Source organism: Helianthus annuus, chromosome 4 (assembly GCF_002127325.2).
Source record: "Helianthus annuus cultivar XRQ/B chromosome 4, HanXRQr2.0-SUNRISE, whole genome shotgun sequence".
In the NCBI taxonomy this organism is placed as follows: Eukaryota; Viridiplantae; Streptophyta; class Magnoliopsida; order Asterales; family Asteraceae; genus Helianthus; species Helianthus annuus.
Window position 1 is genome coordinate 135,685,160 of NC_035436.2, and position 27,727 is coordinate 135,712,886.

The 27,727-nt window shown below is 37.1% G+C and overlaps 1 protein-coding gene across 3 annotated transcripts; it reads right to left on the minus strand.

Annotated features, from left to right (window-relative positions):
- Window positions 1-24,768: 24,768 nt before the first annotated feature.
- Window positions 24,769-26,348, minus strand: LOC110936833 (myb-related protein 308). 3 transcript variants are annotated; one of them, XR_002590318.2, is made up of 3 exons: window positions 25,983-26,348; window positions 25,172-25,885; window positions 24,857-25,083 (listed from the first exon to the last, which is right to left on the minus strand). XR_002590318.2 is itself a non-coding variant. In XM_022179241.2 (2 exons), exons 1-2 carry the CDS (start codon window positions 26,243-26,245, stop codon window positions 25,228-25,230), a joined length of 921 nt encoding a protein of 306 aa, XP_022034933.1. In that variant the 5' UTR covers window positions 26,246-26,348; the 3' UTR covers window positions 24,769-25,227. The 3 variants fall into 3 exon arrangements, 1 of the variants encoding a protein (XP_022034933.1); XR_002590319.2 differs by having other exon boundaries at window positions 25,168-25,885; XM_022179241.2 differs by having other exon boundaries at window positions 24,769-25,885.
- Between the last annotated feature and the right edge of the window lie 1,379 nt (window positions 26,349-27,727).

Sequence of the window (27,727 nt, forward strand, 5' to 3'; positions counted from 1 at the left end):
ATAGGGAGATGAATCTGGCTAAGGTCTTAGCAGATTCTTTTAGTAGAGGTCGTTGAGGTGGTCCTCGTGCTGGTTTAGATATGGGCCCCTATATTACTCGGATTGCAAGAAATTTGGGGGTGTTCACCAAGTATGTCACCGAATTTCTACACGAGGGGCCCAATACGGTGAATTTGGTTTGAGAGAGTTACAGCAGGCAGGTATAGTGTCTTGGACGGAGCCTATCGGCTGGGAGCCGATCAGGCAGGGCCCGCAGGTGCAGCCGCCGGAGGGACACGCAGCTGAGGATGTCATGATTCAGACTGATCCTACACACCGACAATAGCCACCACAGAGACATGAGCTACCAGCACAGCAGTATCCTAGGAGGCAGCCTCCACCTGAGTCTCTCACGTTGCAGTCACTCTCTGGCTATGTGGAGCAGAGATTTGACAGGTTGGAGCATCTGATTGAGTTGATGCAGTTGGGTCAGGAGAGGCAGGATGATACTCCCCGTTACATGATGACTACATAGAGCATGAGGATCCCAGACTTCTTCCAGCCGAGGCAGCAGGAGGGCCCGGCTGGTGCTGGTGCGAGGTTTGATCCGGATCCTCCATTCCGTGTATTTGGTGAGAGTAGTGCTGGTGCAGCTGGACAGGAGGAGGACAGTGACGAGGACTAGTGTGGGGATGGAGAGGATGCAGGAGCAGCAGCTGACTATATCTTTTGTTGATTTTTTTCTTTTATGTTGTTTTTGATCCTCTTTTGTTGGTTTGTATTGATATTGATACATGTTAAACAGGTTGGTTGGGCAGGTTGGGTTGGTATATGGTTGAAACTGATGATATTTTGATGATATATATATATATATACATATATATATATATATATATATATATATATATATATATATATATATTACTATGTTTTGCTAGTGTGTTGATGATTGATAGGTTGATGTTTACCGCTTTCGTTCGTGTGTCCGAGGTTAGGAGTTGTTTGCGGAGCGCATATCGAATTGGAGGGCTTATGTGCAAAACGACTGTCACTTTGACAGTCTCACATATTCAGTTAAGTTGTTTCCCTTTTTGTTGTTGTATTTATTTATCTATTTCGTTTGCAGTCTTTATTTTTAGGTAGTTTGTTGAGTCGTATTTCCGTTCTTGCATTAGGGACAATGCAATCTTTAAGTGTGGGGATGGGATACTTGTAAATAATTGAGTCATAAATATGAAAAATACAAAAAAATGAAAAATTGAAAAAATCCAAAAAAATTGAAAAATCAGAAAATTGTCTTTTGAAATGAGAAGTTTGCATATTAAAACGGAAAATGATAGAAAAGATGAATTTTTGCTTGGGTTTGAATAATAATAATATGAGATTAAATAAATCGTGCTTGTGTCTAGTTAGGGATGTGTGGATAGGCCCGGGTTTGGTTTTAAGTCCCTTTGAGTTAATACACCTTAATTATCGGTCTGCTAGTGGGTTTTCGCCTGGGAAATATGGAAAATCAAAACCGCCAATAAGTGTATAAGGGACACCGTTATAAGTTAAAACCATTAGAGTTTGTGATCATGAAAAAAATAGAAAAAAATGAGCTAGAAACTAAATGAAAGTAGCGCATTTCTATGTAGTCTGGGTTGGGGATAGTGACTTTACAACCGGATTACCGCTAGGATGTGTGAAATCAACCTTGCAAAGAAAAGAAAAAAAAAGTACCGAAACCTAAGTAATCCGAGTTGGGGATAGCGACTCTACAGACGGATTGCCTCTTGATTAGGGAAACCAACGTCTACGCTCATTGAAAGAAAAAAAAAGAAAAGCAATGAAAAAATGGAAAAAAAAATTGATTGTAAATTCTCTTGGTTTTGATATAAGACGGTTGGGAATTGGTCCAGTGATCGTTCCTTTAGTTCTATAAGCTTGAGGCGGGAGTAGGTGGACCGCAGATTCTAGCGTGAGGCCCTAGGTAGATTGACCGCACTTAAATTAAATTCACATGATAAGGGCTTGAGACCGGACTTTGGTTTAAAGGGACAAGTATATTCGCAATCGCAACTAACGCAAGTGTTGGTTTTAATAAAATATAAATATACTTTCGACCCAAGTGATTATTCGTCTCTGATTCCGTTGCATAATTCTTTTTCGGGGACGAAAAAAGAGTAAGTGTGGGGATATTTGATGTATTGCAAAATACATCCTTTATTCGTGTATAGTTTGTATAGTTTCCGTTACTTTTTAGTTCCGTTTTAGTTAGAAAGTGCATACTATTGATCAGATTGTGTTTTCCAGGTCTTGGTACATAATATTGCTGAAAATTGAGTGGAAACGAGCCTTAATGCTGAAACACCAAGTCTCGGAACAAGTTTAAAAGAGTTAGAAAATATTTTGAAGTTTTTGAGAAGTTCAAGTTGGAAATTTTAAGCAACATTCTATGGATTTTGTGCAGTTGCGCTGCGCCGCGAGAAAACAGTATCACCATTTAAATAATAATTTCAGGCTTCTATAGTAGTCGCGTCACGCCATGCCTGAGACCAATACCCGTCGTGCGACGCGACGGGGTGAAAAGTCAGCAATTCTCCGTTAACGATTAGGGTTAGCTATAAAAACCAAGAAACTTAACAATTAAACCCTAATTACGATTGGAGATCATCTTCGGCGATTTTGAGAGCACGTTTTGAGCACTTTCGGAGATTTTGAAGCTTACGAATCAGTGGTACGAGTTCGGGACGAAGGATTGAAGACTACACGGGTTTTCTAGTTCTTTGTTTTTTATTTTTCTCACGAAACTTGTAGGACCGGTTTCGACACCTTACGATTGCATAACGAACGTTCGACATGCGGAATCCGTGAACGTACTTGATCGAACACACAATAACGTACAAGAAAATGTGATTCTATTAATGTGACGTCGTGTACAATGCCAGGAATCACGTAGAGAGACTTTCTCTCTCTAAGCTCTAAGCTCCTAAATCTCCAAATGAGCTCCAAGTCTTCCAAAAAGTCTTAACCTTTACAACTAAATGAGCTATTTATAGGCACAAGGGATATAATGAGAAATCTCATTATTTACAAAATCGCCACCTTGCCTTTCTAACTAGTTGTAACCTAAAAGCTTAGAATTCTTCAATTCTTCGATTTCTGCTACGGAATAGATTGACGGAGACGATAGACAGATAATGCACTAACAGACTCCCCCTTGGATATTGCCGTAGTCAATCTCGTAGCGCCTTATCTTTCTCTCTCTCGAACAGAATCCCCGTGGATCTGTCTTCAGACTTCCATTGCTCCCCCTCTCTTTAGACTCTTTTTCCTTCAGGCTCCCCCTTTCATCAAGCTTCCGTACTTTTGGGATCGACACCTGGATTTCCGTTTACAAGCTCCTTCAAAATATTTATCTGGCTTTTTGAATCCACGCTTCCTCTTGCGTTGAGCTCGTCTTCAGACTCCCCCTTAGACTCAGCTGTCGGGATCGTAGTCAGGCTTTTATCGTTTCACAAGTTCAGGATCAATTCCTAGCTTTGTTCTTCATCTGCTCAGGACTTGAAACCTGGTTAACCTGCATATCCTCTACCTCAATATAAGTTTCACAAATTTATAACAGTTAGAATTAAAAACTTACTGGTAGAACTCATTAACTCATCAATCTGTATAGTTACATCAAGTTCAAATGAATGACCTTGATTAACTAAGCACACAATCTTTCAAAATATTTGTATATGACATTCAAAGTTTTCAACATATTCTCCCAATCCTGTTCATCATGTTTAGCACTCAAATTTTGAATATCAGCTCTTCAACATCAGTTGTCGAAAATCTGTTTGACTTTTCAAAAATTTTATGCTAAAACACTCCGAAAATCTTTTTGGATTTTTGTTTTTGAATGAAATGCAGTAAACAAATATATACAGGTAATATTTTTGTGAGTTTGTGTAAGAGGATCATATCAGTTCATGAGACAAATCACTAGCACCGTTAAGCTTTAATCATTTTAAGTTCTAAGCGATTCACGTAGATTGACGATATAGTTGTCCTCTTAAATTTTCACACAATTTTCAATCTATTCAGGATACGATTTGGATGTTTTAGGAACTTAACTCATTCATGTGTCCCACCTCTTGAATATACTCCCGTATCCAGAATCTCAATATTCAGTCTTACAGGTGAGTATACTACAATGATATCTGTACATAAATTAGGACATGCGAGAACTGAGGGATCTCAGGTCGATACTTCCGTATGTGCAGAGAGATATCAGTTTCGACTTTGGTATGTCCCCGTTAGAGGATCTTTTAGCTACAACAGATGATTATCAATTCTATTGTCTAATCAGCTGAGGGCTTTATGCTATGTTTCAAGCATTTAAGGCAAAGCATTATTCAAGGACTAGGTCAGAACTTCCGTTCAGCAGAAGTCCCGGAATAATACCCCAGACATCTTCGAGTATAAAAACCTAGTATATCAGAATAAGAGACCTTTCAAACGAGATTTCAGGGGTTACCTATATATCCAAGTAGTGTTCCCCACGAATTTCGCAAGTTTGAAATTTTAGGTTTATATCCCGAATAAATCTACTAAATGTACGAAAACCTATCGACACATCATCAGTGAGACCGTTTATCACATTTGACATTTCATTTCTTTAGCGTGCTGTGTTAGTCCACTGATGTACTATCATTTCCTCTTTTCTCAACAAAACTCATTTTTACTTTTTCAATGTTTTTGGTTTTTTTCAAATTTTCTAATTTTTTTAAATTTTTCTCCCCCTAAAACCAAAATATGTTTCAATTTTGATTTTCAAGGAAAATTTGAAAACTGTACAAATAAAATGACAAACTGATATCGAATCACTTCAATTCACCATCCTTGTAACGTAAACAATCAGAACTCCCCCTGACAACAAACTATTTTCCCATTTAGATTTCAAAACACTTAAGTTTATTTTAATCAAAATGGTTTTTCCGGAAAATTAGTTTTTGTGTCATTTCACAAATTCGGGGTTCTTTCATCACATTGTTTTCCTTTAATCACTTGTAGAAAATCAAGTACAACTTAATATCCCTGATTTACCACATGTAGGTCGAAAAATCACCATAGTGAAATTTCTCAAGAAATATGCCGATTCATGTTCCACGCTTACCAACCTGGGAACTCCGGCAAGTCAGGTTTTTCTATTTGAATAGATTCACCCAAGCCTGACCAGCCTTGGGTGTTTTTGACACTTTTACCTCAAAACTTGGCTCTTCTGGTTTTGACGAACCAGAAGCATTGCCTGAATGTGGCTTGTCTGACTTTGATGAGTCAGATTCATCGCCAACATATGGCTTCTTTGTTTCCGAAGAAACAAATTCCTTGCCAGGAACTTTTTCTTTCTTAACACTGCATTCTGTCCTCAGATTTGCATCTGATGAATCCGTTTTGCTTGATTTGTCATTCTTTAGAGAGCAAGACGATTTATCAGAACTCTTCTCTGTTTTACTTGTTGTATCCGAGGACAAAATCCTTTCCAGATACTCTCTGGCCTTCTCCATCTTCTTTCGCAGTCTGTCTTTTTGCCCCTGAGAAAGCTTTACTTTTGTTTCCTGAACTTTAGGTTCTTGAACCTTCAGTTCTTTGGGCTTGACGTTGACTGGTTTCTTTACTATTCTATGAGATTCAACCCTCGATCTTCCCATCGATCTCTTCGGGCAATCTCTCGCAATATGTCCTCTGAAATGACATTCATAACACCTTCTTGTTTCAAATCTCTGACTTCGGCAGTTAACAGCAATGTGTCCTTGATAGCCACAAGAGTAACACATTCTGTTATCATACCTCTTCTCTCTTTCATATCGTACACCATTTTCATACCACACACTTAGATCATAGCATTGAGTTGCCTTGTGGTAGTCACTTCTCTTCTTGTATCCTTGATTTGGCATTTGAGCACTGTGGTCAAACCTGCACCACGGATTACCAACTATTTTTGAATTTTGATTTTTAAAATTTTGTAATAATTTTTTATTGTGATTGGATGATTGATCTGATGAGCTTTTATTTTCTTTTTGAAAATTTTTCGATTTTTTATCTTTTTGTTTCTGTTCCACACTCTTCTTTATAGGTTTTTGCGTTGACCATTCACCTTTCTCAGTAGAATGTAAAACAGTATTTTTAAACATTTCATTTAATTTCAAAAATGTTTTTCTTTTTTCTTCTTTTTCTTTTTCATCATCAGATTTGTCATCACAATCTTCAATTTTGACTTTGTCAAAACTTGTGACATTGTCACTTATTGGAACAGAATTGATCGGTTTTGGACAGGGAAAATTCAAACTATCTGATGCAGTCACAAAACCTTTCAATTTCTTTTCAAGTTCATCAATCTTGTTTCTTGAATTCTCAGCTTCTTTTTCTAGCTGAGAGATTCTTTCAAGATAGAACTTGATTGAATTTTCATTTTCAATTTTAAGATTTTCAAGAACAGATTTTTCATTTTCCAAAACTGTTAACTGTTCTTGAAATCTTGTTTCATTTTCTTTCAGATTTTTGTTTTCCAATTTTATCCAGAAATCTTCATTTTCTGAAGATTTTCTTTTGCTTTCAAGATCTTTTTCATTTTCTTTCAAAATTTTGTTTTCTGATGTCAAACTGTTTAAATCTTGTAACAGTTTATCATTCTCAGATTTTAGCTTTTCATAGTTCAAGCATAACTCCAAAATCCGTTCATTATCAGCCTTCTTCTTGATCTTCAGAGTATCGTTTTCCAATGTCAAACTCTCCACATCCTTCAAGAGTTTCACACTGTCTGCTTCTGTTTTTTCGCATTTCAAGCATTTTCCATTCATCTTTTTCTCTTCTTTTTCTTTCTTCTCTTTCTCTTCTTTCTTCTTTTTCTCTTTCTCTTCTTCTATCATTTTCTCAGTTGGAGTTCCCCACCATTTGTGTTGCCAATACTCATCATCTTCTTTTATCTCCTTGATGATAGCTTCCATATCAAGCATGCTGTCATCAATCGCAATATTTCCATATTCATCCAGATAACACTCCCTTTTCGGATCCCATCTTCCCACTCTCCTAGCGTCCAGATAGATACAAGAAATTCTCAAAATTCTGTATTCAGCAATCATTTTTCGATAACAATACTTCTGCTCTTCAGTACGATCATCTTTCCACGGAATAGGTTCATCGTTATTCGCCATGAACTTATATTTGTGAATTACCTTGTAAATTGCCTCGTGTCACCTGCAAACCAACAATCAAACAATCAGTTTAATCAGACTGAATACGTGAAATTATGTTTGTGAAGCCAATTCTAAGATTCGTTGTTAAAGGTTCGCGAACACGTTCCAATGAATGCACACTTTTAATTCAAATGCTCCCCAATTCTTTATCACATGGGCTACTAGCTCAATGATTGGGCCACACAAATATTAGTCACCAACAACTCATGGGCTTTGATTGGGCCATTTATAACAACAACATCAGATCAACTTTCTTATGCCAAATAACATCCAATCAATCAATTGGGCAGTGCAATTATGTTTAAAATGCTTTGATTGGGCCTCTACATTTGTGGGCAGCAATTTAAAGATGCTTGGATCTTGGGCGGTGCAAATCCACTAAGCCGACAAGCATACTAAGCCGACAAGCACACTTATCAATCAATTATTGGGCCTCAACTGTGATTGAGCCTAACACTCAACACAACAGACAAATGATTGGTCCTTTAATTGCTTTAACACTTCACGTGCAACACCAGCTGACAAAAACAACCTTTAACAGTGATTGGGCCTCTTGTTTGATGGGTCGGTAATGTTGGGCGGCAACAAGAAGATGATTGGGCCAATGTTTACATACTTCACATGCAAATGATCAACAAGCCGACAAATTTAATGTGATACCAGATCTTAAATTTCCGACAACTCAAATCAAACTTTAATCACGTGATGACTGATAACCACTTTCAAACGGTTGGAATCTTTCAAACGTGATGTCACTTTCAAACGATAAGTTCAAACGATAGTCATGTTTCAAACGGTCAGTCAAACGGAAATGGCTGCTTCAAACGATGTTTCAAACGGGATGGCCAATTTCAAACGATGGAACCAGATTCAAACGGTAGGCTCATGTTTAAACGATGAGTCAAACGATAGGACCACTTTCAAACGGAACATGTCATTTTCAAACGAGAAAACTTGATTTCAAATGGACAGTTCAAACTGGAACCCAAATTTCAAATGATAGATCAGTTTCAAACAGACTTCAGACCTAAAAACTCGAATATCTCCTAAACGGCTTGGAGTTTCGATCTGAAACTTGGTAGGGTTGTAAATCGGGTATATTCGCACAATATATCAAAAATTCATCCAATTCGGTCCGTAAAATCCCGTTCAATTTGACGTTTTTCAGCGAAAAACTTGATAAGAATGAAAAAGATGGTTTCGACACCTTACGATTGCGTAACGAATGTTCGACGTGCGGAATCCGTGAACGTACTTGATCGAACACACAATAACGTACAAGAAAATGTGATTCTATTAATGTGACGTCGTGTACAATGCCAGGAATCACGTAGAGAGACTTTCTCTCTCTAGACTTTCTCTCTCTAAGCTCTAAGCTCCTAAATCTCCAAATGAGCTCCAAGACTTCCAAAAAGTCTTAACCTTTACAACTAAATGAGCTATTTATAGGCACAAGGGATATAATGAGAAATCTCATTATTTACAAAATCACCACCTTGCCTTTCTAACTAGTTGTAACCTAAAAGCTTAGAATTCATCAATTCTTCAATTTCTGCTACGGAATAGATTGACGGAGGCGATAGACAGATAATGCACTAACAAAACTTGTTATCATTAATTCTTTGTTGAAAATCTTTGATTTGTTTTCGTTTATTAACATGCTCGGCTAAACATTTAAGCCACCTAGACTTGATGAATGGATTGATATGAAGTTTTTATTTTTTTTCGTTAATTGCATGAGTATTATAGATTGATTATGTTTAGTAAAGAGTTTGTTTTATTGATTTTGTGACAACCCGTGATTTACGGCTCATAATTACGTGATTAACAAGCGATTAACGCGATAATAAATATCGTTTCAGACGCAGATTAACTCATTTAGGCCCTTGGAGTGCCCAGGAACGTTTATTCGGCTGTACAGTGCGCGAACGGTGATTTGCGGAGAAACATGCTAAACGTTAAGCGACAACGGATTGAAACCGAACAAGAATACTGACAACGCCGACAAATAGTAAATTTTTACGATATATTTTAGCTTCGTAATCAAATTTTAGTGACTACAGTCGGAACCGGTTCGAAAAACGGAGTAAAGACGGTGACGATATAATTTTACGCGCTTTTTACGCAACCGACAACTAAACGTACAAACAGCGACTACCGACCGTATTGTATGTATTTTAATACATAAATTTTATCCTTTGACGTTAAACGGAGTTCGGGATTTTAACAACAAGTCTTGTAGGAATTACGGGCCACTTACACATGAGATGGGCTTGTGGGCCCTAGGCCCAAGCCCAAAATCCACAAGCCTAAATCTGCACATAATCTATGCAAGATTTATAATATCTATGGACGATTTACAAAATCCTACTAAATCTGTACAAAAGATTTTTTTAGAGATCTATTCAAGATCTCAAGATCTCTATATATACCCATATCCCCTTCACAATATACACACACAATACAAACTTCACATTCACTCTTCTCTCTCTCGGTTGTTATATACACAGACATTTATAATACTCACCCCCTATATACTCCCTCTCTCTCTATTCCATTTAACAAACAGAGAGAAATTATAATTCTCAAACACACACACCCCAAACTTTCACCCTCTTGTGCCTCTCGAAGACAAATCAGTGCACGGCGGTGGTGGCTCCCCACAAGCTCGGTACTCAGCAACACCCCCCCCCCCCACCCCTCCTCTTTGACCCAGAAACGACCACCACCACCACCTCAGTCGGGTGGTGGTGAGCGGCGGCTGTAAACAGAAGCGGAAGAGAGAGAGAGAGAGAGAGAGAGAGAGAGAGAGACGAAAAGAGAGAGAGAGAGCCAAGAAGGTTGAATGAACCGGCGGTCGGTGCCATTGACCGTCGGACATTGTTTTTATCCGGCAAATTCACCGGCTTCGGGTTCGATTTGGGTTAGGTTCGGGTCGGTGCTTTTATCCGGCGATGATGATGAAGATGCCGGTGGTGGTCCGACGCGGTGACCGGCGCTGACTGTGGTCCGACAAGCATTCCGATCAGCAACCCATCCGGTTCGACTTCCGATTTGTTTCGAGTTTGGTTCGGCTTTGGTACGACTCCGACGATCGTGGACTCGGTTCCGGGCTTCGGGTCGGTAAACAACAGTCAATAGGGAGCAAAATGGCCAGATTCACATTCGAGTCCCTGATTCAACAGTTTGATCCGGTCAACATAAGTCAGCGACCTCGGTTCGGGCCGACACGGTCAGATCCAGTTTTTGGTGCGGTTCGGCTCGGCTCAGTCCAACTCGGTTCGACTTGGTGTATTTCAGCTCGACTCGGTCCAACTCGGTCAACCGAGTCAACTCAGTCAGTCAACTCAGTTGACCTGGTCAACTCAGTCGGCTCACTCGACGTTTCGACATGAACACTTGGTAAAAATTAACGGCGCGTTTATTTCGCTATTTCTATAATTTTAGTTACGTGATAAACGAGCTTGAACCGATTCGATTAAGTATAGTTTACATTTAATATATTTGGCAAATTACGTATATATTGTTTGAATCTTAATGAATTTGGTAAAATAACGACAATTCGTGTTGTCGGGGGCGTCCGAAACAGAGGAAACTCTGCCCATTTTTCGAGAAAATCCGTAAAAACAACACGCGTTTTATTATATAACGAAAAACAACGATTCGGAAACTATTTACAACAACAAACATAGTTGTTTTGAACTTCGGAAATTCGACGAATCCTGTTATAAAAAAAATAATAAATATAGTTATGTATTTATTTTCGACAGCAAACAAAACAAATCCTTTTATGAATAAATATAGTGTTATATATTTATTTCGGATATCGAACAACACGGATTCGCTTTCATAAAAATAAATATAGTATATATTTATTTTAAATATACAACGACTCGATGAAGTGTTTATAAATATAACTTTTATATTTATTTCAAACGCCGAAACGACATATACGCATATTATGGCAAGTATATCCAAGACACAATATATATAATACAAGTTTATTATATATTACTTTCGTACGAATATTCCTATATACACAAACGACTTCTCGGGGCGACAAAGTTTAACTTAGTCATTTTCGTTAAGTCAACAATTTACCGTCAAATCGTTCGGTCAACGATTCGGTAGAGCTCGATGACACGTAGTTTAGTTACTGCGTTTATTTAGAAACTTATTAGATATTCCATGTTAGGAATATTGTAGAATGCACGCTAGCGAGTCTCGTCTTGGAAACGATATCAAGAAGTCATAATTAGCTAGCTTTGCACGGGAATATTCAGGTGAGTTCATAACCCCACCTTTTTACTGTTTTACATTTTTGTAAATATTTTCAGGGTGGAAAGACATGCACGATTTTCATAAAAATACAAAGTTTTCGATAAACAAAGACTGTATATTTTAGACAAAGCACGGTTTGCAAGAACATACAAAGATTTGAACAAACGCAAAACTAGTTTTTCTAAATCATATTACGAATGGATTTCGAGGAACTCAAATGATTTACGAAAGGTTTATACTAAACATATCGGTTTTTACAAAACAAAGGCGTATTATCGAAATGAATGATTTTCATGACTAAGGATGGATCGTTTGGTGATGATATACAGAGATTGAGGAGCCAGCCTTAGTGGCTGGGGAGGATCAGCCTTAATGGCTGGGGAGATTCAGCCTTAGAGGCTGGGGTAAAATACATGTTACAATTATTACAAACATTTTTACACATGGTATGGTTAGCTTAAGGAGGGTTTACTACTTAGATCATGTGAGTGGGTAGGCGGAAACTTGAGGCCATTAATCCTCATTGTAGGACCGAGGGACAGGAGCGGTAGATCTCTCTGGGTGTAGCGAGCCCAACCCCTGAGCCCGCCTAATGGACCAGGTGGTGACTTTGTGCCCAACGCATAAATCTGCTAGGTTTGAGTCTTCCTATTTGCACTTCACACATATCAATGGCCTTGCAAACCGTTGGTGATCTCTTTATTTCCTTATTTGCTACATACCAGGGATTTTATACTTACGGAAAATACTTGTTCATACAAATTAAATACCATGTTTTATACAAAATTCAAAGCATAAGATTATGCGGGTATGGAGTCAAAGTCAGGGTGGGCATTAGCGGTTATGCGAACATTACAAATACAAGACTTTACAAATACATGGTTTTCATGAACATACTGTGTTACAAACACAACGTTTCCATATAACTTGGCAAGAAAATGACTTTTGATTCATTTTCTCAATACTATTTCAAAAACCGGTTATTCCAAAGATTTATTTCAAATCTTTCTCAACTCAAAAGGTTTATTTCAAATCTTTCACAACTCAAAGGATTTATTTCAAATCTTTTACAAACAAACTATGGACTCGCTCAACTTTATGTTGACTTTTTCGCATGTTTCTTTCTCAGGTTGCTTTTCAAAGTCAAGGCACGGTTGGAATAGGGGACCATTGGAGACTCGAGTACTTAGTGGGCGTTCAGTTTCTAGAAAGACTGAGCTTATGTGCTTCCGTTGTGCAATGAAGATACCAGTCCAGTCACGCCAATGCTCTGATATTTCGGGGTGTGACAGATTGGTATCAGAGCTATAGGTTACAGTGAATTAGGTTTCTGTTGTGATACCTAGGCTCTAACCTCACCTTTCCCCCTGGGGACTTAGATCATTGAGACATTGAACACATACAGAACGCCTAGTACTCGAATATGGTCTCCAACCGTTGCCGAAAAACAAACAGTCAAAATATTGTTTTCAAACATACGCTATTATGGTGTTTCATACACGGTGCATAAAGCAATTACATACAATACACAACACTCTGAGAGTTTAGGAAACATGCATTTAAGACCTTTGGAAAAGGAGATTCAGTCTGAGAGGCTGGGAGGATAGACTAGTGGGACTAGAGGAATTACTTGATTGCTTATTGGTGACTAGCATGTTTATTTGATTATATGATTGATTATTTGCGCATGTGTGTGTTTATTAAAGGTCATCACGTAGGAACCGCGAATATTAACTCGGGCACATATTATTATCCATGTTGTCTATGATATTTTGACTTCCCGAGCAGACAGCCTACGTATAACGAAACACTAGCGCACGAGAATACATGGAACTCAATTTTACGTCAACGGATGTCGGAGTACATCACATTCTACGCAAAACGAAACGCTAGCGCACGAGAATACATGGAACTCAATTTCTACGTCAACGGATGTCGGGGTACATCACCTTCTACTGGCACACGACGCTAGTGCACAGGTATACGTGAAACTTAAGCTTACATCAACGGAGGTTGAAGTACGTCACATACAACTATCGAGGCGAGGCCTTTGAAAAGACACGATGGCACAATTCAACGACGACGCTAGATTCCTGTCAGCAGGAGAACTAACGGCCAGGAAATGGCAACTTTTCACGCGATCCTGCAATGACACGAATCATTCCAAAGGAAAGACGTATGTCTCCCCATCCCCCTATTTCGGTTAACGACGAATACGCTATGTTCGACATTCCATGGTAATGTCACCTAACAATTGGTCGTCACACGAAACCCCAGGTAAAGTCCTCAAATTTCTTTTGTTGAAGTTTCGACTTTCACACTCACTGAGCAGATTTTCGTATCTCTACTCCTCTTAATGGTCAATGTGTCACGATCATTTCTTTCAGTATAGCGAACACTAATTGCTTCACTTCCTGGAAAATTTATATGTTACACATGCATTGTTTGTTAGGCATGTGGTTTCGTTTCAGATAAGCGTTTCATTAAAGTTCAAATATTGCTTCGCTAAATCTAATTATCGATTTGTGATTCGAATGACCCGCGTTATTGTAAATGTTTGCTCCTTTGTTATCAAGTCAACACATTTTCTTGAAAATTTCCTTTCTTTTCAAGTTACATACATGGTTTTTCGTTGTGACCATGCCGAAAAGTTTTCTTGTCGAAACATTTATTTATTGTCGCCTTGCGCCGAAACCAAGTTCAATTGTTTGAACTTGTCCATTTCACATATTCATTTCAGAGCATCATATGATCTATTGAGGGCATCATACTCAAAATTCGTTTCAACAAATGTTTTATTTGTTCCGAGTCGAAGTAAACTTGTTTGACATTCGACTCCACTAAATTGTTTGTTGATTTCGACACCTTGTGGTGGTATCTTTCACTTATTTGAAGCTTGCACTAAACTCGTTTAGACATCTCATGCACAGATTTAAATATTTACTTATTGATTGCTTTAAATCCGCTTTGATTTATCATAATTAAGACAGTCTTAACACAATCGTGTGATAAGACAAGGGTACACAAAATTCATTTCATATTCTGGTGTACCTCCTAACGGTCCTTTCAACATCGATCGACTATCTTACGATATTCATTGTTTCTTCGTCTTCGATCGAAAACATTATTTCTTTGATGTTGCATTTTCAATTGAAAAATTCTATGATGTAATTTGAAACAAATTTTCAGATTCCCTTCAATGCACATTCATTTGACTTCAAACACGGTGAAATTGTTTGATCACCGCTATTATTGGATTTTTTTTAAATCATTACGACACCGTGTGGTGTTGGTACAAACTTGTAGCTTGGGCTAATCATGATCGATCGTTTCATGCAAAACACAGGTGATACTTGTTCGATCACCGGTATTATTGAAATGTTTCATTCATTACGACACCTTGAGGCGTCAGTATAACTTGCAGCTTGTGCTGATCACGATCGAGCGTTTCATGCAAACTATTTTTGAGATTGTTGATTCTAAGTTCATCCAGTGGATATTATTGCTTCTAGAACTCGTTGACATGTTATAAACGTTCATATGGAATTCGATTGGTCGAAGTTCCTATTCATTGTTGGATCCTTGTTAACTTAGTCGTACTGGTGACTGTATCATTACGTCTTGTTTCCTTTGACATCAATTGTTGAAACACATTCCTTTTAAAACCATTGGGTTCTTATCGTTAAGGAATATCATGAGTCGAATAAGTCTTGTTTCGATTACGCGGTCATTCACTTTGTTATTATTCGGACTTACCTGCGAACAACACAATTCCGAGGAGATAACATAGTCTAAATTTCGAGGACGAAATTTCTGTAACAGGGGGAGAATGTGACAACCCGTGATTTACGGCTCATATTTACGTGATTAACAAGCGATTAACACGATAATAAATATCGTTTCAGACGCAGATTAACTCATTTAGGCCCTTGGAGTGCCCAGGAACGTTTATTCGGCTGTACAGTGCGCGAACGGTGATTTGCGGAGAAACATGCTAAACGTTAAGCGACAACGGATTGAAACCGAACAAGAATACTGACAACGCCGACAAATAGTAAATTTTTACGAAATATTTTAGCTTCGTAATCAAATTTTAGTGACTACAGTCGGAACCGGTTCGAAAAACGGAGTAAAGACGGTGACGATATAATTTTACGCGCTTTTTACGCAACCGACAACTAAACGTATAAACAACGACTACCAACCGTATTGTATGTATTTTAATACATAAATTTTATCCTTTGACGTTAAACGGAGTTCGGGATTTTAACAACAAGTCTTGTAGGAATTACGGGCCACTTACACATGAGATGGGCTTGTGGGCCCTGGGCCCAAGCCCAAAATCCACAAGCCTAAATCTGCACATAATCTATGCAAGATTTATAATATCTATGGACGATTTACAAAATCCTACTAAATCTGTACAAAAGATTTTTTTTTAGAGATCTATTCAAGATCTCAAGATCTCTATATATACCCATATCCCCTTCACAATATACACACACAATACAAACTTCACATTCACTCTTCTCTCTCTCGGTTGTTATATACACAGACATTTATAATACTCACCCCCTATATACTCCCTCTCTCTCTATTCCATTTAACAAACAGAGAGAAATTATAATTCTCAAACACACAAAATCGATGTCACCCCAAACTTTCACCCTCTTGTGCCTCTCGAAGACAAATCAGTGCACGGCGGTGGTGGATCCCCACAAGCTCGGTAGTCAGCGACACCCCCCCCCACCCCTCCTCTTTGACCCAGAAACGACCACCACCACCACCTCAGTCGGGTGGTGGTGAGCGGCGGCTGTAGACAGAAGCGGAAGAGAGAGAGAGAGAGAGAGAGAGAGAGAGAGAGAGAGCCGAGAAGGTTGAATGAACCGGCGGTCGGTGCCATTGACCGTCGGACATTGTTTTTATCCGGCAAATTCACCGGCTTCGGGTTCGATTTGGGTTTGGTTCGGGTCGTTGCTTTTGTCCGGCGATGATGATGAAGATGCCGGTGGTGGTCCGACGCGGTGACCGGCGCTGACTGTGGTCCGACAAGCATTCCGATCAGCAACCCATCCGGTTCGACTTCCGATTTGTTTCGAGTTTGGTTCGGCTTTGGTACGACTCCGATGATCGTGGACTCGGTTCCGGGCTTCGAGTCGGTAAACAACAGTCAATAGGGAGCAAAATGGCCAGATTCACATTCGAGTCCCTGATTCAACAGTTTGATCCGGTCAACATAAGTCAGCGACCTCGGTTCGGGCCGACACGGTCAGATCCAGTTTTTGGTGCGGTTCGGCTCGGCTCAGTCCAACTCGGTTCGACTTGGTGTATTTCAGCTCGACTCGGTCCAACTCGGTCAACCGAGTTAACTCAGTCAGTCAACTCAGCTGACTTGGTCAACTCAGTCGGCTCACTCGACATTTCGACATGAACACTTGGTAAAAATTAACGGCGCGTTTATTTCGCTATTTCTATAATTTTAGTTACGTGATAAACGAGCTTGAACCGATTCGATTAATTATAGTTTACATTTAATATATTTGGCAAATTACGTATATATTGTTTGAATCTTGATGAATTTGGTAAAATAACGATAATTCGTGTTGTCGGGGGCGTCCAAAAACAGAGGAAACTCTGCCCATTTTTCGAGAAATTCCGTAAAAACAACACGCGTTTTATTATATAACGAAAAACAACGATTCGGAAACTATTTACAACAACAAACATAGTTGTTTTGAACTTCGGAAATTCGACGAATCCTGTTATAAAAAAAATAATAAATATAGTTATGTATTTATTTTCGACAGCAAACAAAACAAATCCTTTTATAAATAAATATAGTGTTATATATTTATTTCGGATATCGAACAACACGTCATAAAAATAAATATAGTATATATTTATTTTAAACATACAACGACTCGATGAAGTGTTTATAAATATAACTTTTATATTTATTTCAAACGCCGAAACGACATATACGCATATTATGGCAAGTATATCCAAGACACAATATATATAATACAAGTTTATTATATATAACTTTCGTACGAATATTCCTATATACACAAACGACTTCTCGGGGCGACAAAGTTTAACTTAGTCATTTTCGTTAAGTCAACAATTTACCGTCAAATCGTTCGGTCAACGATTCGGTAGAGCTCGATGACACGTAGTTTAGTTACTGCGTTTATTTAGAAACTTATTAGATATTCCGTGTTAGGAATATTGTAGAATGCACGCTTGCGAGTCTCGTCTTGGAAACGATATCAAGAAGTCATAATTAGCTAGCTTTGCACAGGAATATTCAGGTGAGTTCATAACCGCACCTTTTTACTGTTTTACATTTTTGTAAATATTTTCGGGGTGGAAAGACATGCACGATTTTCATAAAATACAAAGTTTTCGATAAACAAAGACTGTATATTTTAGACAAAGCACGGTTTGCAAGAACATACAAAGATTTGAACAAACGCAAAACTAGTTTTTCTAAATCATATTACGAATGGATTTCGAGGAACTCAAATGATTTACGAAAGGTTTATACTAAACATACCGGTTTTTACAAAACAAAGGCGTATTATCGAAATGAATGATTTTCATGACTAAGGATGGATCGTTTGGTGATGATATATAGAGAATGAGGAGCCAGCCTTAGTGGCTGGGGAGGATCAGCCTTAGTGGCTGGGGAGATTCAGCCTTAGAGGCTGGGGTAAAATACATGTTACAATTATTACAAACATTTTTACACATGGTATGGTTAGCTTAAGGAGGGTTTACTACTTAGATCATGTGAGTGGGTAGGCGGAAACTTGAGGCCATTAATCCTCATTGTAGGACCGAGGGACAGGAGCGGTAGATCTCTCTGGGTGTAGCGAGCCCAACCCCTGAGCCCGCCTAATGGACCAGGTGGTGACTTTGTGCCCAACGCATGAATCTGCTAGGTTTGAGTCTTCCTATTTGCACTTCACACATATCAATGGCCTTGCAAACCATTGGTGATCTCTTTATTTCCTTATTTTCTACATACCAGGGATTTTATACTTACGGAAAATACTTGTTCATATAAATTAAATACCATGTTTTATACAAAATTCAAAGCATAATATTATGCGTGTATGGAGTCAAAGTAAGGGTGGGCATTGGCGGTTATGCGAACATTACAAATACAAGACTTTACAAATACATGGTTTTCATGAACATACTGTGTTACAAACACAACGTTTCCATATAACTTGGCAAGAAAATGACTTTTGATTCGTTTTCTCAATACTATTTCAAAAATCGGTTATTCCAAAGATTTATTTCAAATCTTTCTCAACTCAAAAGGTTTATTTCAAATCTTTCACAACTCAAAAGATTTATTTCAAATCTTTTACAAACAAACTATGGACTCGCTCAACTTTATGTTGACTTTTTCGCATGTTTCTTTCTCAGGTTGCTTTTCAAAGTCAAGGCACGGTTGGAATAGGGGGACCATTGGAGACTCGAGTACTTAGTGGGCGTTCAGTTTCTAGAAAGACTTAGCTTATTTGCTTCCGCTGTGCAATGAAGATACCAGTCCAGTCACGCCAATGCTCTGATATTTCGGGGTGTGACAGATTTGATGCACATGCGTACTTTAATTTGGTTTATTATTGTCAATTGCATCGTATGATTCTTAGTGACGGTCTTTATCACAATATAGAGTCATACTTGGGTTTTAGATTTTGGTGAGTATCTATATCACATAATAATTCTTATCTCTTTAGGGTGGAATTGACCAATAACCCCTAGAAATAATTGTTAGTAATTTGCTAGGTTTTAGTGTTCTGCTGGTCCTTATAGCTGGAAGGTGCGGGGTTATTGATAGGTCTTACCTGGAGAATTGCTTTAGACAGTCCTTGGAAAAGGTCGTGCCTTAGTTGCCCCGTCGGTTTATTAGTCTATCAAGTCAAGTTATATAATCCAAACTACCTTGGATCTATGATTGGAAAAGAGTAGGTCAACATTAGGGTATTTACACAATAATTAGACAACTGGAAAGACGTCTAATAACCGGTAGGATTAACGGCCTAGGTATCGCCATAAGTTTCACCTCGAGAAGGGTTGAGGGGCTTAGTTGGTGTTTCATAGGTTTAGCACTATAAGATCCCGGTTCCATAAATCATGCATTTAACTTAATTGATAATTCTTTAGAATCAATCCAGGATTCTAGTCTAGGTGGTCTCGTTATTCATATAAGAATCGTCTTTTCTTTCTCTCGTATTAGTCTAGTTTTTACTTTAATAATTAGTTAAATAGATTTCCTTCGATTTTCCGTAACCCCCCTAAAACAATTAAACATTTTAAGTCGTGTCTGTCAGTGTCTGTTAGAGTCTAGTTTACGTGATACATAGAGTCTCGTGGTTCGATATCCGGACTTCCTAGGGTTATACTACGTTGATCAGTACACTTACTGATTGTGTGGTTTTAGGTTGAGTCTAGAATTAAAGCTTTTTAGTGTCTAGCTTAGAGAGTCTAATTTAGTTAATTTTTATAGTCTGTTTCGCACACATCAGTTTTATTATGTGTTTTTTAGGCTAGCCATACAATGTTTTAATTATTTTTTCTCCATGTTTAAGTGTTTTTTCTATATTAAGTTAATATATCTAGCCATATCTAATTTTAACGTTATTTTACTAATTTCGTGAAAATAACATTAAAAGAGGGGGATGGTTAATCATGCATCATGTGGTGGCGTTGATAGCTGAAAGACAAGGGAGTACATGCACTAATCGGCATTTGTCTTAATTGCTGAGTGTTATGTGTCTTATGTCCAAGGCTTGATGGAGAACTACTATCGAGCCGGGAGGTCTCACTGGAAGCAGCCTCTCTATTCCTAACGGGTAGAGGTAAGGCTGTCTACATCTTACACTCCTCAGACCCTACCTTAGCTTTGCTATTGGTGGGATTTACTGAGTATGATGATGATGATGATGATGATGATGATGATCTAGCCATGTCTACTAATATTTTTGAATAAATTGCCATTTTACTCCCTAAGGTTTGACCAAAATTGCCACTTTAGTCCAAATAGTTTTTTTTCTTGCCATTTTAGTCCAAATAGTTATGTTTTCTGCCATTTTAGTCCCTGAATTTTGTCATTTTTTTGCCATTTTCATCCAACCCACTAACTCCATTCAAAAAATTTAGTTAATCAAGGTGAATTTTGGTCAAACTACTTTTTTTTTTTTTTGCAGTTGCGATGGTATGAGGATGATGTTGTGCCGGTTTACAGTGAAGATGATGGCGGTGGTTGTTGATTTTACGATGATGGCAGTGGTGTTGGTTGATAACGTAGGTGGCAGAAAAGTGGTCGGTGGTGGTGGAAATGGTGGGTGGTGGGGGTGGGTAGTGATGGTGCAGGCAGGTGGTGGCAAATGGCAATGATAGAAGGTTGTGATGGGATGAGTGGTGGGAGGTGGTGGTGGTGGTCGATGAAAATGGCAAAAAATGACAAAAGACAGAGACTAAAATGACAGAAAACAAAATTATCTGGACTAAAATGGCAAGAAAAAACTATTTGAACTAAAGTGACAATTTTGGTCAAACCTCAAAGACTAAAATGACAATTTACTCAATCTTTTTTGCACAGTTATTTTATTTTTGTTAAAGATTTTTTTACAGTTTTTTAAGGGAGAAAGGTGTTCATCAAAACATCCTATTTTTTCATTAGATAATCAATCTCAGTCGCAACATGTAACATATAGCGTGAAACTCTTTATTTTTTACAAATATGTAACATAGGGGAAGGATGTATAGAAAACCCACTTTAATTTAGAAAACCCGGGAAACTCAAAGCTCCCAAAGTTTTTTCTTTTTTTTTTTTGAAAAAATTTATACATGTTATATACATGTTTTTAAGGGTTTTGGGCAAAAAAAATCAAAAAAGCGCCAAGTAGATATTTAAAAAAAAATAAACAAGTTTTGGTGTAACACATGTTACATTTATCTGACATATTTGTAACATGTGTTACACCAAAACTTGTTTATTTTTTTTAAAAATATCTACTCGGCGCTTTTTTATTTTTATTTTTTTTGCCCAAAACTCTTAAAAACATGTATATAACATGTGTAAATTTTTTCGAAAAAAAAAAATCGGAAGCTTTGAGTTTCCCGGGTTTTCTAAATTAAAATGGGTTTTCTATATATGTAACATATAACGTACAACTTTTTTCTTCCCTTAAAAATATGTAACATATAACATACAACTATTTCATTCTAAAAAATGTATAATACATAACATGCAACTCTTTCTCTCTTAAATAGCCATAACGTGTAACATGTTTTTTTAATAACACATGCGTCAAACTTTTTTTCTTATGTAAAAAGTGTTCATCAAAAGCCCCATTTCCATTAGATAATCAATTTCAATTACAACTCTCTTTTTTATGTGACTCAATGTCCATTTTTTTCGGATGTATTAAATACGTGTTCCGCGACCATTTTTATAATTATACACATGCGTAACATGTTTATTTTCTGATACGAAAATAGCAAACAAAAATATCTAACATTCAACATGTTTTTTTAAAAAAAGCGAATTGGAAATAAATAATCTCACCTAACTCAATTTGCCCGATAATAATCCCAAGTCAGTTATTGGCCGATAATAATACGAACTTGTTAATTTTTTTTGTAAAATAGTCTGCCGTTAAAATAACTTAACGGAGTTAAGTTTTTCCAAATTACAAACCGATGTTTTAGGGCGTTTGATCAGAACGAGAATACGAGTCGATTGATGTAAAACTTACCTCGAAACTGCGAGAACCACCTTTATTGCGAGAACCAATGTGAACACAACCAAAAATACCTAAAAAAAACCTAACCCCCACCCCCGCCCCCAAAAAAAACCTAAACCCCCCACCCCCCCCTCCCAAAAAAAAAAAAAAAAAAAAAAAAAAAACCTAACCCCCCCCCTCCCCCAAGCTAAAATGCTAAAAACTAAACCTAAAAAATTTAAAAAAAAAGGCACAATTTTTTTAAATATTTTTTACATTAAAATCGCTACTTTTAGTAGCCAAAAAAAAAAACTTTTTTTTAAAAAAAAATTAATTTTTTTTAACGAAATATATCGATTTTTTATAGAAAATATTAAAAAAAACATTGTGTGTTTTTTAGCTACTTTTAGGTATTTTTTGTTGTGTTCACATTGGTTCTTTTGATTCTCGTAATAAAGGGTTCCTAACGGATCATTTTCCTATATATATATATATATATATATATATATATATATATATATATATATATATATATAGGGGATCGCTAGAATGAGAACCAACTCGAGTTGTAAGAACCGCGAGAACCACACCGTACGGGGCGAGGTGGACCAAATTTTTTTTTTTCAAAAACGTAGATGCATGTATTATAAACACATTCGTAAAAAAAGAATTTAAAAAAATGCCGTGCGTGCAGTTTTTTACACCACAATACGGAACTCGTAAACCACAAACTTGTGGTGTAAAAAACTACACGCACGGCATTTTTTTTTATTTTGTTTTTACGCATGTGTTTATAATACATGCATCTACGTTTTTGAAAAAAAAAAATTGGTCCACCTCGCCCCGGATCAAGTAGTTCTCGCGGTTCTTACAACTCGAGGTGGTTCTCATTCTAATATATATATATATATATATATATATATATATATATATATATACATATGTATATATATCTATGGAAGGGTACATTGGGGAACGCTAAAAAAGTGGGAAACCGGAGAACACTCTTAAAAATTATACTTAACATGTTAAAAATTATTTTTTTTCCAAATAGTTTTCGGCTTTTTTTCTCATAAATACATGTAGAAACATTTTTATTAAAAAAATCAAAAATTAAAATATAAAAAAAATGTTGAAAAGCAGTTAAAAATATATATCTCATAAATTTAACTTAACATTTTAAAATCAATTTTTAGCACTTTTCCTTATAAAAATGGGTAGAAACTATTCAAAATAAAAAAAATATATATATTTTGTAAAAAAAATTAGCCTTTTTTTAACTATTTTTTTATATTTTTAGTTTTTTATTTTTTTATTAAAAATGCTTCTACAAGTACTTATAAGGACAAGCGCCGCAAAAAAAATTAAAAAAAAATAATTTTTAACATGTTAAGTTGAATTTTTAAGAGTGTTTCCCGGTTCCCTACTTTTTTTACACACGAAGACGAAGAAATAGCAGATTGACTAGCCATTGATTAGGTGGATGATGTTACCGGTGCCGGTGATGACGACAGAGAAAAACGTGATTGTCGTTGAAGATGTTTCTTCACTTGAGCTATAATTATTCACACAGTAGAATAAAATCAACAAATCAACTGTGAAAAGTGTGCAAATATATCAAAAACAGATTAAAGACACAGTAGAATATAATCTTGGTGGATTTTTTATCGATGTTGTGCAGGTGGTGGTGATGATGGAGGTAGTTGGTGGTGGGGATGTTGGAGGTGGTTGGTGATGAGTGGTATGCTAATTAAATCAGATATGCAAGAGAGAAAAGGTTTGGGATGTGAGATGACCGTTTTTCTCCTGGACCAGACAGTCAAACTAATTGTTCTACTAACGATAGGATGAAAGGTGTGATGGAATATCTAACATAACCATATTGTAATATGTATCAAACCAAAATTTGGCATATTGCACTTTACTCTATTTAAGTATTGGGTTGGCCAGTATAAACAAAAGAGAATTAGGTAGGCACATGGCCCTATATCTCAACTTTTGTGTATCTTACATTGGACTTCTAATGATGATAATGCTAATCTATTTGTAATTGCCATCTATCTAAGGTAAGATCGTGGGGTATGGTGGAGCTTGGGTTGAGGCTTGGGTTGGGCATTGGTTGACACGTGGAATGGGAAAAAAAATCAACGCCCATGGGGTATGGTGGGGCTTGGGTTGGGGCATGAGTTGACACATGGCCATTGAGAGCCCGTCATGTCACCTTGCTAGTCCGCCCCACGCTCGGCTTCAAACCCACGCCAAAGGGGCCACGCCCAAACCCAAACCCCCAGGGTGGTGGCTTAAGTGTTTTCCCTCAACCCACGCCCCAACCCAAGCCCCATACCACATGGCCTAACATGTGAGATATGACGTTCAAAAAAAAGAACACTGTGACATATGCTTACCTTTTATTCTAATGGGACAAAGTGCCTTTATAATTGGTTAAAGTTCTATTTTACTAAATGATTAAGAATTACATGTAACTTTAAATTAATTGCATCTGGGTCATGTTGCAAAAAGATAATCACCTAAAATTTATCATATCAAGAAACAAAATTCTCATGATAATCATATCATTATATTATACAATATCATAATTTTACAAATCAAAGACAAAAGAAAAAAAAAAAATACAGAAATATACCTTTTTCAAATTGGTTTTTGAGTAAATTCATACATAATAATATTGAAAACTAAAATAGCAATTGAGGATTCATTTCATCTCTAAGCTTCTATAGTCCAAAACACCAGTTTTCAAACCTAGGAAATCATAACCAGTGCTGCTGCTGTTTGTACCATTGGGACTCGAGCAGTGGCGAAGCTTGAAAATTTCATCGGAGGGTCGGAAGTCACCGAACCTAAAAATTCTATATAAGTAAGTTTTTTTATAAAAGCGGGGGGTCGAAAACGTATATACCTAAAAAATTCTACACGAAACGTACATACATAACACTACTGAGCGAAAGTTCTGGGGTCGAGCGCCCCTCCCGGCCCCTTGAAAGCTACGCCCTTAGACTCGAGGCACAACTGCACTGCTTGTTTGTCTCTACACCTAAACTGCATGTAAAACATATAGTAGTACCACTAGCAACACTTGATCTTCTTCCACCTGTCTTTAATGGCTGATGTTGATCATGATGATGATTGTGGTATTGAACTTGTGGTTGCATATATGATGATGATGATGATGAAGATGATGATGATGATGATGATGATGATGATGATGATGATGATGATGATGATGATGATGATGAGCTTTTGTTTGGATGATGATGATGATGAGGTGGACTAATTCTCAACTCCAGATTTAAATCCAGACATCTTTCTTGAACCTCTGATAAGTGCTGGTTTACCATTATAACTGTGTTGTTTTCACCATCAATATTATGTTTGGCTTCATCCTCCACTTCTTTAACTAGATAATGAATAGTTGGAGTAGCCTTAGAAAAAGATATGGTAGTTGTGGTGGTGGTGGTGACTGCGACGTCTAGTACAGAATTATCGTTATCGTTATTCGTAGCGGAAGGATTTTCGTTCATAGGCCGGTGTGTGGCTGGATCAATTCCTCGATTTAAAAGCTTTCTTCGGATATGAGTATTCCAGTAATTCTTTATCTCGTTATCTGTTCTCCCAGGTAATCTTCCAGCAATCAAAGACCACCTATATATATTTTAAAAAGTGTTTTTCATATTAGATTATATAAATTGATAATTATTTTTCTACAAAAAACTAAAGAATCTTGATGAAATGAACATACTTGTTACCAAGAAGGCTATGTAACTTGATGATGAGTTCATCTTCATCTTCAGTAAAGTTGCCACGTTTGAGGTCAGGGCGAAGGTAATTGATCCACCGGAGACGGCAGCTCTTGCCGCAGCGGAGGAGTCCGGCAGCCTTGGGGAGTGACCGCCAGCAGCCTTCGCCGTGAGCCCTTATGTAACCAATTAACCGATCATCTTCTTCTTTGGTCCATGCTCCTTTGTTTGTGTGTGCTTTTTCACAACAAGGTGATCTTCCCATTTTTTGTGCTTTTCAAGCTTTTAATCCTGATTTTTGTTGGGTTTTTTCTTATTTTTTTTTTGTGGGGTTGTGAAGAAAGTTCATCTATGGAGAGGAAAGGCCGGCCCTTTTAAGAGCTTGGGGTGGGGTTTTACAATCTTTTGACTATACATAGATAGGAGATGGTTTAAATGAAAACCACTTTTATTGTGAAAACTCGAAAACTAACTAAAAAAGCCTAAAAAAACCTAAAAAACATACAAAAAATTTTTTTATTTTTTTTTAGAATATTTTTTAGAAAAATCGCTACTTTTTATATATGGAAAAAATTTCAAAAAAAAAAAAAAAAAAAAAGTTTTTGGTTGTACTGCACATGTGCACTAATACGGAAAGCCTAAACCACTTAACCCACCCCCCACCGACACCCCCCAAAAACCTAAACCCCCCACCCCCCCCCAAAAAAAAAAAAAACCTAAATTCATCCTCCCACCAGAAGCCTAACCCCCCCCCAAAAAAAAAAAAAAAAAAAAAAAAAAAAAACTAAACCCCCCCACCCTCCCGAAAACCTAAAACTAAACCCTAAACATAAACCCGAAAAAAACCTAACCCCCCACCCCCACCCCCAAAAACCTAAACCCCCCTCCCCCCCCCCCCCCCCCCACACCCAAAAACCTAATCCTAATCCTAAACCTCCAAAAAAACTAACCCTAAAAGCTAAACTAGAATCAAAAAACTAATTTTAAGCATGTAATGCACATTGTAGTACATGTTATATTGCACATGTGCACTACTATAATAATAGTATTGAAAACAAGACGACACCATAAATATTTTTTTATGTCATAAAAAATATGCTCGAATATACTTGAATGAAAGATAAGAAAATTTGTGATCTTATGATGCCATTTTTGTTTTAAAATGATAACGTATGGAGAAATGGGAAATGTTTGAAAAGTTATATATTTTTTGTTCCAATTTTACCCCTCCTTCATTAAAAGTCTTCCCCCCCTCCTTTTTAGTGGGTTTTAGTTAGTTTTCTAGTTTTCACAATAACTAGTGGTTTTCATTTGAAACTTCCCCTACATAGATATATGTATATAGTTACATATATACGTATAGATATCTTGACTATGTGGTGGAACGGCTGAGGGATGTGAGAGAAGTGTGACCTTATGAATGCTTCTAGATGTGAGTTGGTGAGAAAGGTTTGAGGGAGTGGCTGGTGGCCTGTGTTATGATGATGATGATTGATGATATTAATAAACCTATTATAAAAAGTTAATTAACTGATGCTCTTTTTGTTTTTTACTTCCAATTATGAAACGTTTAATGAACAATTTTATATGCTTTCAAGTTGAAGCAACGGTTTAATAAAGAAAAAATTGCATAAATCAACTTTTATCTTGTACCTAAATTGTATTTCGCATCTTTCACTATAAAATCGGCAAAAACCAACCTTTATGTTCATGTTTTGCTACATAGTATAACCTTTACAACTAACTT

What these genes read in the sequence shown, in the direction of transcription:
- LOC110936833 (XM_022179241.2), bottom strand. Translation starts at nt 26,245, where the DNA reads ATGGGAAGATCACCTTGTTGTGAAAAAGCACACACAAACAAAGGAGCA. An exon ending in CATAGCCTTCTTGGTAACAA is followed by an intron (nt 25,886 to 25,982) that starts GTATGTTCATTT and finishes AAATATATATAG; the next exon opens with GTGGTCTTTGATTGCTGGAA.